The 13,385-nt window shown below is 32.7% G+C and overlaps 1 protein-coding gene across 1 annotated transcript; it reads left to right on the forward strand.

Moving 5' to 3' along the window:
* The first annotated feature begins 1,750 nt into the window (after positions 1-1,750).
* On the forward strand, positions 1,751-12,933 carry LOC107466552 (DNA mismatch repair protein MSH1, mitochondrial). The gene is made up of 22 exons (XM_016085538.3): positions 1,751-1,892; positions 2,689-2,830; positions 2,974-3,071; positions 3,354-3,429; positions 3,621-3,740; positions 4,564-4,611; positions 4,745-4,809; positions 4,988-5,073; positions 5,229-5,393; positions 5,541-5,650; positions 5,743-5,848; positions 5,925-6,000; positions 6,369-6,427; positions 6,652-6,719; positions 7,446-7,619; positions 7,946-8,152; positions 9,072-9,328; positions 9,429-9,572; positions 10,171-10,228; positions 10,656-10,955; positions 11,061-11,780; positions 12,240-12,933. Exons 1-22 carry the CDS (start codon positions 1,771-1,773, stop codon positions 12,465-12,467), a joined length of 3,429 nt encoding a protein of 1,142 aa, XP_015941024.1. The 5' UTR covers positions 1,751-1,770; the 3' UTR covers positions 12,468-12,933.
* The last annotated feature ends 452 nt before the right edge of the window (positions 12,934-13,385 follow it).

Here is a 13,385-nt window from a genome sequence, read left to right on the forward strand (position 1 = left end):
AAAAATTTTTTTTAAATAAAAAATTAATGAGAAAGAGAAAGAGAAAGATAGAGAACTATTTTTGTAGGTGAAAGATTGGAGACAAATTCAAAAAAATAAATAAATATATAAAAATCTGGATTGAATAAGTAAATTGAAGAGAAAAGAAGATAAAGGTAGAAATTATGCATGAAATTAATAATTGTAGTAAAATTGAATGAAATTTATAACTGCAGAAAATGATGAGATGAGAAAAAAGATGAAGACTATATAATCAAGAATGTTGAAGGAAGAAAGACAATGATAAGAGAAATATAAAAAAGTGCATCAAACAAAGAGAAAAGGTGTAGCAAAAATTGAAAAAATTATAAACTTTTTTTATTATAAAAAAAACTCTAATAAAATAATTAGAGTGAAACCAAGCTGCTGGTTAGAATATAATACTCACAGAAACAAAATAATAAAACTAAGACTAACATGAAACTATATAGAATATAATTTGAATCAATACCTCATAACATAATAAGATTCATTAAAAACTACTTATTACCACTAATTGAACTCTTCTTTATATCATAATTATTTTTTTCTTTCTTTCCGTCATGATTCTGAAAATTAATTTTTGGCATAGCCATCATCTAGTTTTTTTTGGTGATTAGTCATCATTTAGTTTAAAAAACTACATAAACTCATTCAAATAATTGTTTTATACAAAGAAGCATTTACAAAGTTTATAATGCTAATAACTTGAATATGAGGTGAGAGAAAATAAGATAAGAAAGATATAATTGGTAGAATTTACGTCAAGTGAAAAAATTTGAAATACTATTAATATTGTGAATATGAGGTGAGAGAAGTTGAGATAAAAGTGAGATAAAACTGGTAGAAATTTTTTAAATGTTTAATAACTTACGTTAAGTAGAGAATTTAATTATGAAGGAAAATATTGAAAAGAAATTTTGGATACCAAAATTTATATTTTGCCATTTAATGTTTTTACTAAATTGATTATCAATTCAGTTATGAAAATTGTGATATAAAATATATTTTAAATATAACATACATACAAATAATATATTAATTAATTTGATAATTATTTTTTACGTTTATATAATATTTGAGAAGAATGCTAAAAGATCATTAAAATTTATTATTTTTGACCATTAATTAGCCATATTTAAAAATATGGGTTAAAGTATGTTGTTTGATTACTAAAATAAAAGAATTAGATTGATGATTAAAAGTGATGGTAAAAAACAATAAATTCTAATAGCACCTAGTATTTTTTCTTTTTAAATAACAAATTTATTAGATAATTTTCTAAATTTAGTTTCTATATTTTGTATTAAAATTATGAAAAAAAAGAAAAATAAAAAATGTAATTTATTTTCTAATTTAATTTGAATAAATGAATAAAAATATACATAAAAGATTTAAGATGAATAAAAATATACATTAAAATTATAAATATCAAAGTACACTCTAAATTTTTTTTTATAAACAAAAATTCACCCAAAAATTTTAGATATTTATTACTATTATGACACTTTTATCTATGAAAAAAATTAATTTTTAAAATATACTTTTGGTATTTATAAATTTTAATATGTACTTTTATTCATGACAAACTCTTTTATGTGTAATTTTTTATCCATTTGCACTTTTAGTTTTTGGGTTAACAAATTTTGTGTTGTAAATTTGTAATAATATCCTTGTAAATAAAGCCCTACAAAAAGGTTCATAATCGTATTTTCTGCCTTGAGAGCGCCATTTTGCAGCTTTCACGGCAACATGCGCGCTCTGTCAGTTCGAAACGTCGTCGTTTTGTTGCCCCGATGGCTCCACCGTCCTCACTTCTCTCCTTCTTCTCCTGCACCGCCATGCACCTCATTCCTCCCCTCGAGAACGCTTATGTGAGTTCTAATCTATGCTTTCTATTGGATATATACTTTGATTTTCAAACTCTTCTTCTTCTTCAAGCGTTTTAAGCTTCAAGTTGTTTACTTTCGAACTATGTAATAACTATTATTCTGACTAATAGTAGTAGCAGTAGTAGCTTTTTGCCGAAATGTATTACCATTGTGGCTGCGTTGGAAAGCTTAGAAATTCGCGGAGTGGAAAAGGGTTGAGCTTTGTCAACAGAAGTTATGGTGTTTCTTTATTCTGATGAGATTAACTTTGATAGAACACGAGGGAAAAGTGTTCTACAATCTATACCAAAGTATAGACTTCAAGAAGATATTATTGAGTGACTTGTATAGATTTTGTTAGATATGGAATCAGGGTGAATAGTAAATAAAAAAGTATAGGTTTTGTTTTGTATTCCATTAATCTTGTTATCCTTGGTGAACAATAAGAAATTACTAATATCTAGCTATAGTTTGTAAATGTGCAATAATTTTGCACAGGAAAAGGTAGTTCATCACCTTGAGCTACATCTCACTTAATTTGTTCATATGACACAATTTTATCCGTGGACATCTGGTGCATAATGCAATATTCAAGAATCAGGATTAAGATATTGAGATGGATGGTATATGAACTGAATAGATGAGGTTCATGAAATGTTATTGTGTTTCATGAAAAGTAGGACTCAATGTGAAATTTGTTACCTTGATTTTAGTAAATTTGCTCTACTTTTTTCAGTACATTTCTTACTCTTGTCAGAATTCAATCAATTCATGTATTTTGTAACATGCCAATGAACAGAACAAATAGACATCTGGGGAAAGTGTCAGGCTTTAAAGATAGGAAGGTCCTCAGGGGTAGCACTAAAGCAACTAAGAAGCAGAGAGTACCAAACAATGTTTTAGATGATAAAGATCTTTCTCACATATTGTGGTGGAAGGAGGTTTGCTTTCTCACATGTAGTTGTTTCAAACATAGCAATTACTTCTTGAACTATTTTATTATGTTGATTAAACTGTGGAATCTATTGATAAGCTCTGCATTCTCTCTTTTCTTTCTTCTTTCCCCCCCTTCAAAATGTGGCAGAGAATGGATGTGTGCAAAAAGCCTTCAACTATTCAGTTGCTGAAAAGGCTCGAATATTCCAACCTGTTGGGCTTGGACTGTAACTTGAGAAATGGAAGGTAAGCCCTTATGTAATTGAAGCCAGTGTTTTTCGGCTTTTCCTTTTGTCTAGTTTCGCTACATATATTTGATGACATTTAATATACAGTGTAAGCATCCTGCCTTGATAGGTTGTGATCTGTAGCTGCTGACAATCATTCTGCTTTAAAATATGAGATCAATTAATCAAATGGGTTATGAATCTATGCCAACGACATTGTTGGACTAGGATACTTGATATTTCCATGGATGGCATTATTATGAGAATTTTATCAAAACCCTTTTTTCTTGTTTATGTGTAGTCTCAAGGAAGGAACACTCAACTGGGAAATGTTGCAGTTCAAGTCAAAATTTCCACGAGAAGTTTTGCTTTGCAGAGTATGTTTTATTTATCTATCCTGTTTGTTGAAAGTTTGGTCCAGCATTGACAGTCTTGTACATTTGGGGTGATAGCAGCAGTCTCTGGTTCAATGGTTTTTAATAATTTTGTTGCTTTACTCTTCTTTGACGTTGGATCTTTATTCATTTTTTTGTTTTTGGTATAAATTTATCACCTTATTTTTCCTCAGGTTGGTGACTTTTATGAAGCACTTGGAATAGATGCTTGTATTCTTGTTGAATATGTGGGTTTAAACCCCTTCGGTGGTCTGCGATCGGATAGTATTCCTAAGGCTGGTTGCCCAGTTGTGGTATTGCCATTATTATGCTTGTGCCTATTGTGCTGTTATCTTTCTGTTAACAAATTTATTATTGACAACATGGTGTTATGTTCATCACAAGTAGCATAGTTATACATATAAGAATGTTAATGCAGCAAAATAGAAGAGAAAATGGTTCAACTTCTGTCATCTTTTGAGTATTTTGACTATAGTTCCAGTGTATGTGCAACAGTAATTATGGTTTAGATGCCTTTCTATAAAGATGAAGCATTTGGGAAATTGTTGGGCTTTTGCTAACAGTTCTGTAGGTTTGATGAGTATTTCTATTGAATATTATTTTTATAGGTATTTTTTGAATTCTATTATAAATTCAAAAAGAAAAAAGGAAATGGGAAGCATTAAATGCCATGTGACTTCTGGTTAAACTTTTCATGGTTGCAAAACTCAATTCAGATAGCAACGTTTAAGTCTGTGCACAAATGTAGAGATTCTTTTCTCCTCCGCGGAGGAAATGCCTTTTACTAGACATACCATCACTACCATTTCTTTATGTAAACTTCTGTTACTTTTCACATTTTCCAAAACACTTCAATGGTATAAGATTTACGTGGAGGGAGAGATTGACTTCCTCGGTGGAGGGTATAAGAACTTTCCACACAAGTAAGACCTTCTTCATCATGCACACACCTCCACAAAGTGCATCCAATTTCCCTTAAATTAATTAATACAGAGTTGTGCTCAAGATAAGTATAGATATGTAACCATTCTAGTTTTTAGTGCGCAACAATGTTTCCTTTTTTTCCCTCACAAGCACATGCATATTGGATGACATTTCTCTTTGCTTTGGTCACAGAATCTTCGACAGACCTTAGATGATTTGACAAATAACGGTTTTTCAGTGGTGAGTATGGCAATTTAATGATCTCTAATCCATGAATTTGACCACACTCCCAGGCTATGCTTATGTGCTTCTAGTAAATTATTGTATAATCTGTATGCTAGCTTATTGAGTGTCTACATTTCGGTCTTAACAGTGCATTGTGGAGGAAGTTCAGGGTCCAACTCAAGCTCGATCTAGGAAAGGTCGATTCATATCTGGGTAATCACAAATTCTTTTAAAAGCTGGTGATCAGTGATCTTTCTTTTTTAGCTGATTGAGAATGCTTTATTTAGGTACTATTGGTATATACTGGAGTCAACCAGCATACTATGTATATGCATAGGTACTTAGGACTTACAAAGCATGTCATCTTGTTGACTTAATCTTAATATTGTAGACATGCTCATCCTGGAAATCCATATGTATATGGACTTGTTGGGGTTGATCATGACCTGGACTTCCCAGAACCAATGCCTGTAATAGGTATGGAAGCTTTTTATTTCATTTTTCTATTTGCAATGCCTTGAAAGTCCAATGCTTAATGGATTACTTTGTTTATTATCCTGTTAGGTTTGTGCTTTATTCCTTATGTTTTGCATATGGTTACAGCATGAAGTTTTAATAACATCTTTGTATAGGAATATCACGTTCTGCAAGGGGCTATTGCATGATTTTAGTCCTTGAAACCATGAAGACATACACTATAGAAGATGGTTTGACAGAGGAAGCAGTAGTGACAAAACTTCGTACTAGTCGATACCATCACTTATTCCTTCACGTGTCTTTAAGACAGAACTCTTCTGGTTTGTGTTTATTTATTTATTTATTTTACTCCACAATAATATTTGATTTATGTAGATAATCCCATTATGTTGGAAAACTTTCTTTATAGTTGTGACATTTGTAGTTTTATATGCATTCTCATTATTAGTTAACTTGGGTTTTAACAGGAACCTTCCGTTGGGGAGAATTTGGTGAGGGAGGGCTTTTATGGGGGGAATGCAGATCCAGACATGTTGAATGGTTTGATGGAAATGCTATATCTGAAATTTTGTCTAAGGTATGAATAAGATATACATACATTTTAACTCTTAAATGTGTGTGTCATTTGATATGGGTATATTATATTTATATTTTGTTATGGAACACTAGGTGAAGGAGCTTTATGATCTTGACAATGAGGTCATATTTAGGAACAAGACTGTTCATTCAGAAAACCGGCCACGATCTTTAACTCTAGGAACAGCAACACAAATTGGTCAGCCTAGATATTGAAGAAAATATTGTGCCAACTGGTTATTTTCTTTCTCAATATGCTGATTCGACATTTTCAGGAGCCATACCAACTGAAGGAATACCTTCTTTGTTGAAAGTGATACTTCCACCAAATTGCACTGGGTTGCCTGTATTGTAAGTAATTTTTGTTTTTTTTTTAAAATAAACTTATTATGTGATATTTCTTGAGATTTTGCACATTAATTACGGACTAATAAATATCTCCTTAAAATTTGAATATTTACTGGTTTATCCTGTATTCTCGTTTGGTTCAGTATACAACATTATTTAGCATAATGTAGGCTGGTTGGGTAATGTATACCCGCATATGGCTTTTTGCAATTTCAAAATGGTGTAAATAGTTGTACATTTGTAGTCATGAAAGAGACAAAATTTTGCAATTTTCCTATTATAAATAGCTGTAAATATAGTCTGCAGCCTGTTGTGGTTGATCCTGTGTAATGTTTGGAAATTTTGTTATATTTTTTTATTGTGGTTGTCAGGTATATAAGAGATCTTCTTTTGAATCCTCCCTCGTATGAGATTGGCTCCACAATTCAAGGTGATTTATATCTCAAGTTATTTGAGATGTGTCTGTTAATATTACCATTTAATGTCAATATCACTGACAGATGATGACATTACCATTCTTTGTTTTAGTCATCATTTATCTTTTTATTTGCTTTTGCTTTATTATAGTCATCAATTATTTTATAAGCCCCTTTTGGAAAAACAGGCTATTTTGTGTTTAGTTATATACTAATTTTCTGCTAATTTTGTTGGCAGGAATATGCAAACTTATGAACAGTGTATCATGCTCAATTCCTGAATTCACCTGTGTTTCATCAGCCAAGGTTGTATTTCCATCACTTTGGTAATCCAAAGTGTGATTAAAGCTCTAATACTATTTGATGCATGTTATCCTTTCAAATGCAGCCAATAGGCTGGTTCTTCGTAATAATTCTGCCTTTACTCCTTATGAAGGCCCAGGTTTAATTTTTCCAGTGTAAGCTGAACTTCTGCAAGTATAACTTTATTAATTGTAAAACTAGGCTGGAAGAAGGTGCTTGCTTTACTTATGTAAGCAGATTATGGTTACCTGAAGCACCAAAAAGTATGAGTTTGGGTGTTCTCCCCTCCAGTTCATCTAAATTCTATGTGCCATAGCTCAAGAATTTCCTATTCTCAACATTTGCATCACATTTTGTGTCTCTGTAAAGATATCATCTTTCTACTGAGGAAAACACAATAGCTACATTTTGATCAGCCATGTAATGGACAACCTTCGCTATCTAATTGGAATAATCTTCCACTCTACAATATACCCATTGTCTCCATGGGGAATATCAGGTCCTGGAGCTAGGCTTGTTTCTTTTCTTGTCGATAGAAAGATGAAGTTTTAAGGAAATAATCTCTTTGTAATAGAAAAATATCAATGCTTTTATTTGCATTATTGCTTGTGTGCATAAAGCAGTGAAACTAGATTTGAGTTTCAATCCCTAAATGCTGATTCTGGTTTCGAGAGTTCTCCTTTACACCTCTGCTTTCCGACACAAACCATTCAAGCTCTTTTTGTGCAGCTGGTAAAACTACTTGAATTGCGGGAGACCAACCATATTGAATTTTGTAGAATCAAGAATATTCTTGATGAAATTTTGCAGATGCACAGAGCCTCTGAACTTAATGAAATATTGAGACTTTTAATTGATCCCACGTGGGTGGCAACTGGTTTAAAATTGGACTTCGAGACCTTGGTTAGTCTGAGCAAGTCTTTTTCATTTTCCCTTCCTTAATTAATATGTCCTAAAGTAAGGATACTTATTTCCAACCTTGTATTTAGGACAGACAAATTGAAAAACACATAATGGGTTGTTTATACCTTATTTGAATTGTTTAATATAAATATCATGACATTCGGCTGATTTGTTTTTCTCTTCTCATTGTTGTTTAAGCAATGAAAGAGATTAATTCTAATATGATGAATTTATTTCTTAAATTCCATTTCCCTTTTCTGTAGGTTAATTTATCTGTGTTCAATTGCATTGGCTCATAATCCATCATAATGTTTTCTGTTTTTCAGGTCGATGGATGTGAATTAGCATCGGGTAAGATTTGTGAAATAATTTTTCTGGATGGCGAGAGTGATCAGAAATTCAGTTCATTTTGTGGCTTTCCAAATGAATTCTTTGAGGATATGGAGTCTTCGTGGAAAGGTCGAGTAAAAAGAATCCATATTGATGATGTATTTACTGAAGTGGAAAGAGCAGCTGAGGCCTTATATTTAGCAGTATGGCACTTTAACTTAACATTGTTCCCTTTTTGTTGAAAATATAAATCAGTGGATGTAAACCCTTGCTAACTGATTGTGAGTTCTTTTTTAAAAAATTCCTTAAATATATGTGAAAACTACGGTTCATTCCACTGTAGATCTTCTTTCCAAATTTCATCCCTTTGCTCAGGCCATCTACAACAGCAAGCTGTTTGGCATCCTACATCAGTGCGTAGTTGGCTGGGTTCACCAGTTTTGACAACAGTTCTTGAAATTACTCTGTATGATAGGCCAATGTACTATATTGGTAGATGTGTACACTCTCAAGTGGTATCATCATAGCTAACTTTCTGATGTGATATTATTCTCAAGTGCCTTTGGTGGTTTTGGTTATAGATTTTAAATAATTCATGTACCTCTTGATAATAGTATGAATATTTATGAAGATTGATTCTTGACAGATTCTGAGTTTCATGAAAAATTACGTATCTGTAGCTGTTACCAACCGTTATCAAACGAGTAATTAAGAAAGAACAAGTAACAATATGCCTTTGATTCAAATTTCTTAGTGAAGCCTAAGACTTGTATATTTCTGGATGTTCAATAGGTAGAAATGTCTGAAAATAACATAGAAAGATAAAAACTCCTGGCCATAGAGGACCCTTCAGCATCTAAAATGCCTGGTTCTCATGTCTCTTTCTGTATTTGTTCACACACCAGGCCCAAGGGCTTAGTGAGATGTGTGAGAGAAATATAAAGGAACTTATTTTGGTGATCAAATGAAAACAAAAAGGAACTTATTTTAGTTGTTGCATTACTCCAGTGGTACCTTGTACATCATTTTATGTTTATTGTTTTTAAATTTCTGTATGCACAGTATATTTGGAGATATCTGTTCAGTGTACTTGTTTTATTTGTGGTTTGAATATTCTTGCAGGTTACTGAAGATTTTGGTCCTATTGTTTCTAGAATAAAAGCTATGTCAGCTTCACTTGGAGGCCCTAAGGGAGAAATATTATATGCTCGAGAGCATGAAGCAATTTGGTTTAAGGGCAAACGCTTCACTCCAACTGTTTGGGCTGGTAGCCCTGGGGAGGAACAAATCAAACAGCTTAAGCCTGCTTTTGATTCTAAGGGTAAAAGGGTAGGTGATGAATGGTATACCACAATGAAGGTGGAAGATGCCTTAACAAGGTGTGCTTTCATAATAACCTTGCTATCAGTTTGCTATTGTCTTTTCATAAAATCTCAAATAATCTCCATACTTATCTTTATGATGGTAAATTTGTTTCAGGTATCATGAAGCAAGTTCCAAAGCCAAAGCAAGAGTTCTGGAAGTTTTAAGGGAACTTTCTACAGAGTTACAATCAAATATAAACATCATTGTCTTTTCTTCCATGTTGCTTGTCATAGCGAAAGCATTATTTTCTCATGTGAGGTTTGTGAACAATTTTGATTGCTTCTGCTGTATTATGAGGATGACATTTTGTGGTACTTGTCATAGCCACTGATTCCATTTTAGAAGTTGATATGGCTCTTTGTTGGATACTAATCTATCATCATCAGTTTGATTGGAAATGTTCTTATTTCTTATACGTATTATCCTTGGTTGAAATATGGTATATGACTGCTTTCAAATTGTTTTTGAAATTAATAATATGGAAGTGTACATCTTAAAGCTGGTTTTGCAATATTTGTTTGCTCAAGCATTTATCTGGGAATAGGAAGGCAGTATGAATTATGAAAGACAGTGATCACTTTAAGTTTTTTATCTATTAGTTAAATTGATGAAATGATACCAGATTATTGATCCACTTTGGTCATATAACATTTGATGGAAAATTTTGCAACTAAATTTGATTCAAAAGCTGCTGTCAACAATTTTAAATTCAATGCAATTATGTAACCGCATTCTATCGTGTTCTGAAATTGGGTTCTAAAATGTCATATTTCAATACTATCTTACTGAAGTCACAAGCATTCTCTTTGCAGTCGAGCAGTTTATACCCTAAATTTCTCTCATTGTTATCTTGCAGTGAAGGGAGAAGAAGGAAATGGACATTTCCAACACTAGCAGTGTCCCATAGTTTTAAGGTAATGTATAACAACTTCGGGTTCTCCTTCACGATGTAAGATTTGCTATTACTATTGTTCTGCTATGGCGCCTCCCTGTTTTCACCAAAACCTTTAAAACCTGCTCCAATGTAGGATGCCACCAGTTCTTACCAAAACTGGCAATAAGGTTGTCTGAGATGAAAAAAACCCCCATAATATGCAAAATATGATGGCATGCTGTTTGTGAACTAGCTCGGTACATAATGTATATATTACAAGAAAGAGCAGTGAACCCCAGTGAATCTGTAACAAGTCATTCGTATTAATCTTAAGTCCTAAAGGCTTAACCTCAGTCTTTAGATTTCCCATGGACTTGTTAACATTGAATCATTGATAGCTGTCATCTTGTTTATCGTCGAATGACTTGTCGCAGTGTGGTGACTATTATGTTACTTTCTTTGTGCAGGATGTGAAACCATTGGAGGGATACGAAGGGATGAAGATAGTTGGTTTAGTACCTTACTGGTTGAACATAGCACAAGGAAGTGCTGTGCAGAATACCGTTGATATGAAATCATTGTTTCTCTTGACAGGACCAAATGGGGGTGGTAAATCAAGTATTCTTCGCTCAGTTTGTGCTGCTGCATTACTTGGGATATGTGGTCTTATGGTTCCAGCTGAATCAGCCCTGATTCCTTATTTCGATTCTATCATGCTTCATATGAAATCTTATGATAGCCCAGCTGATGAAAAAAGTTCATTCCAGGTTTGTTAGTAGTCTGTAGTATTCAATGATCTCTTTCTTAGTATCTAGATTAAAAAATTCACAAGTGTCTTAAAAATTTCATTCGTCATGTATTGGTCGTCTCAGGTAGAAATGTCAGAGCTTCGAACAATCATCACCGGAACTACTAAAAGAAGCCTTGTGCTTATTGACGAAATTTGCCGAGGAACAGAAATTGCAAAAGGCACTTGTATTGCAGGCAGCGTCATTGAATCTCTTGATCAAATTGGTTGTCTGGGTATTGTATCTACTCACTTGCATGGAATACTTGATCTGCCACTCAACCTCAAGGATACTGTCCAAAAAGCAATGGGGACGGTATGCATTGATGGACAAACAAAGCCCACGTGGAAGCTGACAGATGGAATATGCAAAGAAAGTCTTGCATTTGAAACGGCCAAGAGGGAAGGGATTCCTGAGATTATTATTCAAAGAGCACAAGATCTTTATCTGTCAGTTTATGCAAAGGACCGGCTTTCTGGAGAGAATTTCCCAAAGCTGGAACAATATTCTTCTTCCATAAAAAATAATAATTTTGATCAAGAACAATTTGATTCAAGACGAAATTCTCCTGAGGAAATATCGATAGCTAATCAAGTGGAAGTTTTACAGCAGGAGGTTGAGAATGCTGTCACTGTAATATGCCAGGAGAAGATGATGGAGCTCCGAAGAAAGAAGATCTCATCAGAGTTGATGGAGATAAAATGTGTCCTAATTAATGCAAGAGAGAAACCGCCTCCATCGACAGTAGGTTCTTCGAGTGTCTATGTGATGTTCAGACCAGATAACAAAATCTATGTAGGACAGGTACAATCCTCTCACTCTTTTCCCTAATTTTGTAGATTTATTTTTCTTTTTTTCCCCTTCTTTGAAAATAATAGCAACCTAATATGACATACCACTATGTAGATGTAAACAAGTTCTTAGGCTCGGCTAGTCTATTAGACACTATCAACATTAGTACCAAAGATCTATCATTTTTTTCCTCCAAAGATGGTAATTTATTGGATTATGAAAAAAACCTTCAAATACAATTGTCCATGTGTCCAAGGATCTATATCATTGTCAGAAGGTTGTTCAAATTTTTAATCTTTTTTATCCAAAAGCACAAAACAAATAAACCTTGTATAATTTATAGAAAATAGTATTAGTAATACTGAAATCATTTGTATTCTATCTTCATTTCATTCTGTCCCCTTTTATTATGAAATTATACCAATCTAATTGACTGGCTTTCATCTCTTATTTGCTTAACTGGGGATATAGACGGATGATCTCGAGGGCCGAGTTTCCATGCATCGTTCAAAAGAAGGAATGCAGAATGCATTGTTCCTTTATTTTCTTGTCCAAGGAAAGAGCTTGGCATGCCAGTTTGAAACTCTTCTCATCAACCAGCTTCCTAGTCATGGCTTTCAGGTAGCCAATGTGGCCGATGGCAAGCATCGGAATTTTGGCACATCCAACCTTTACATAGAATGTGCTACCAGTTCTTGATAAAGGACAAAATTCAAAAATCCCCACTGCTGAGTTTTTGTTAGAGGTGGGAAACTATAATGATGTGTATATTATGTAAGGGGATTTGATTTTGGTATTTATTGTTATTGTTAGACTCTTACACTATCATCTATTTATCTGTTGTCACATGATTAAAGAAATTTGACAAGAATCACTTCCTGCTGTCAAACTGTCAAACTCTTCATGTGACAACAAATAATTGAATGATAGTGTAGAAGAGTTTTACATTAACGGCAGATCCAAATTTAACATAGTGAGGTTTATATCAAGTGAATGAAATTTTAATTTAGGATGGGATGGCTGTAGCATTTTTGTTAGATTTGGTTGCTGCTGCAGCATTGAGTCCATAGTTGCAAGTGGGTGGAAATTTGTGATGTAACCTTTGTTTTGTACAGCACTTTGTTGATTAGTAATTTATCTGGGCAATATGAAATATATTCGGTAATCCGTTTCTTTCAAATTATATCTCTATTACACTCTTTAACTGCTGAACTATGGTTGTTTTGTGTGTGTGTGTGTGTGTGTATATATATATATATATAGAAACACATTTCGGAGTTGAAAGAATAAATATTTTAGTGTTGGTTATGTTGTTTATTTGTTAGAATGGACTAGATAATTTTCTAATTTTCATGTTATAATTGTGTAGTTTTTAATGTTAGTATAGATTTAATTTTATTATTATTATTATTATTATTATTATTATTATGTTGGTAAACAAAAAAATATTACGTACGTACTAAAATCAATCACTAAAATTGGTCATTATGTATTGTGTATAAATATATAGTTTAATTTATTTTTATTAGAGAAAGTATAGGAGAATAACGCTTTTTTTGAACAACGTAAACAATAGTTAAAAAAAAAGTTAATTTTAATTTTAAAAATCAAATTTTA

Source organism: Arachis duranensis, chromosome 9, assembly GCF_000817695.3.
Source record: "Arachis duranensis cultivar V14167 chromosome 9, aradu.V14167.gnm2.J7QH, whole genome shotgun sequence".
NCBI classification, from domain to species: Eukaryota; Viridiplantae; Streptophyta; class Magnoliopsida; order Fabales; family Fabaceae; genus Arachis; species Arachis duranensis.

Coding starts and splice junctions, on each gene's coding strand:
- LOC107466552 (XM_016085538.3), top strand. CDS start 1,771: ATGCGCGCTCTGTCAGTTCGAAACGTCGTCGTTTTGTTGCCCCGATGG. Junction 5,651..5,742: donor TATCTGAAATTTTGTCTAAG/GTATGAATAAGA, acceptor ATGGAACACTAG/GTGAAGGAGCTTTATGATCT. Junction 8,153..9,071: donor CTGAGGCCTTATATTTAGCA/GTATGGCACTTT, acceptor ATATTCTTGCAG/GTTACTGAAGATTTTGGTCC.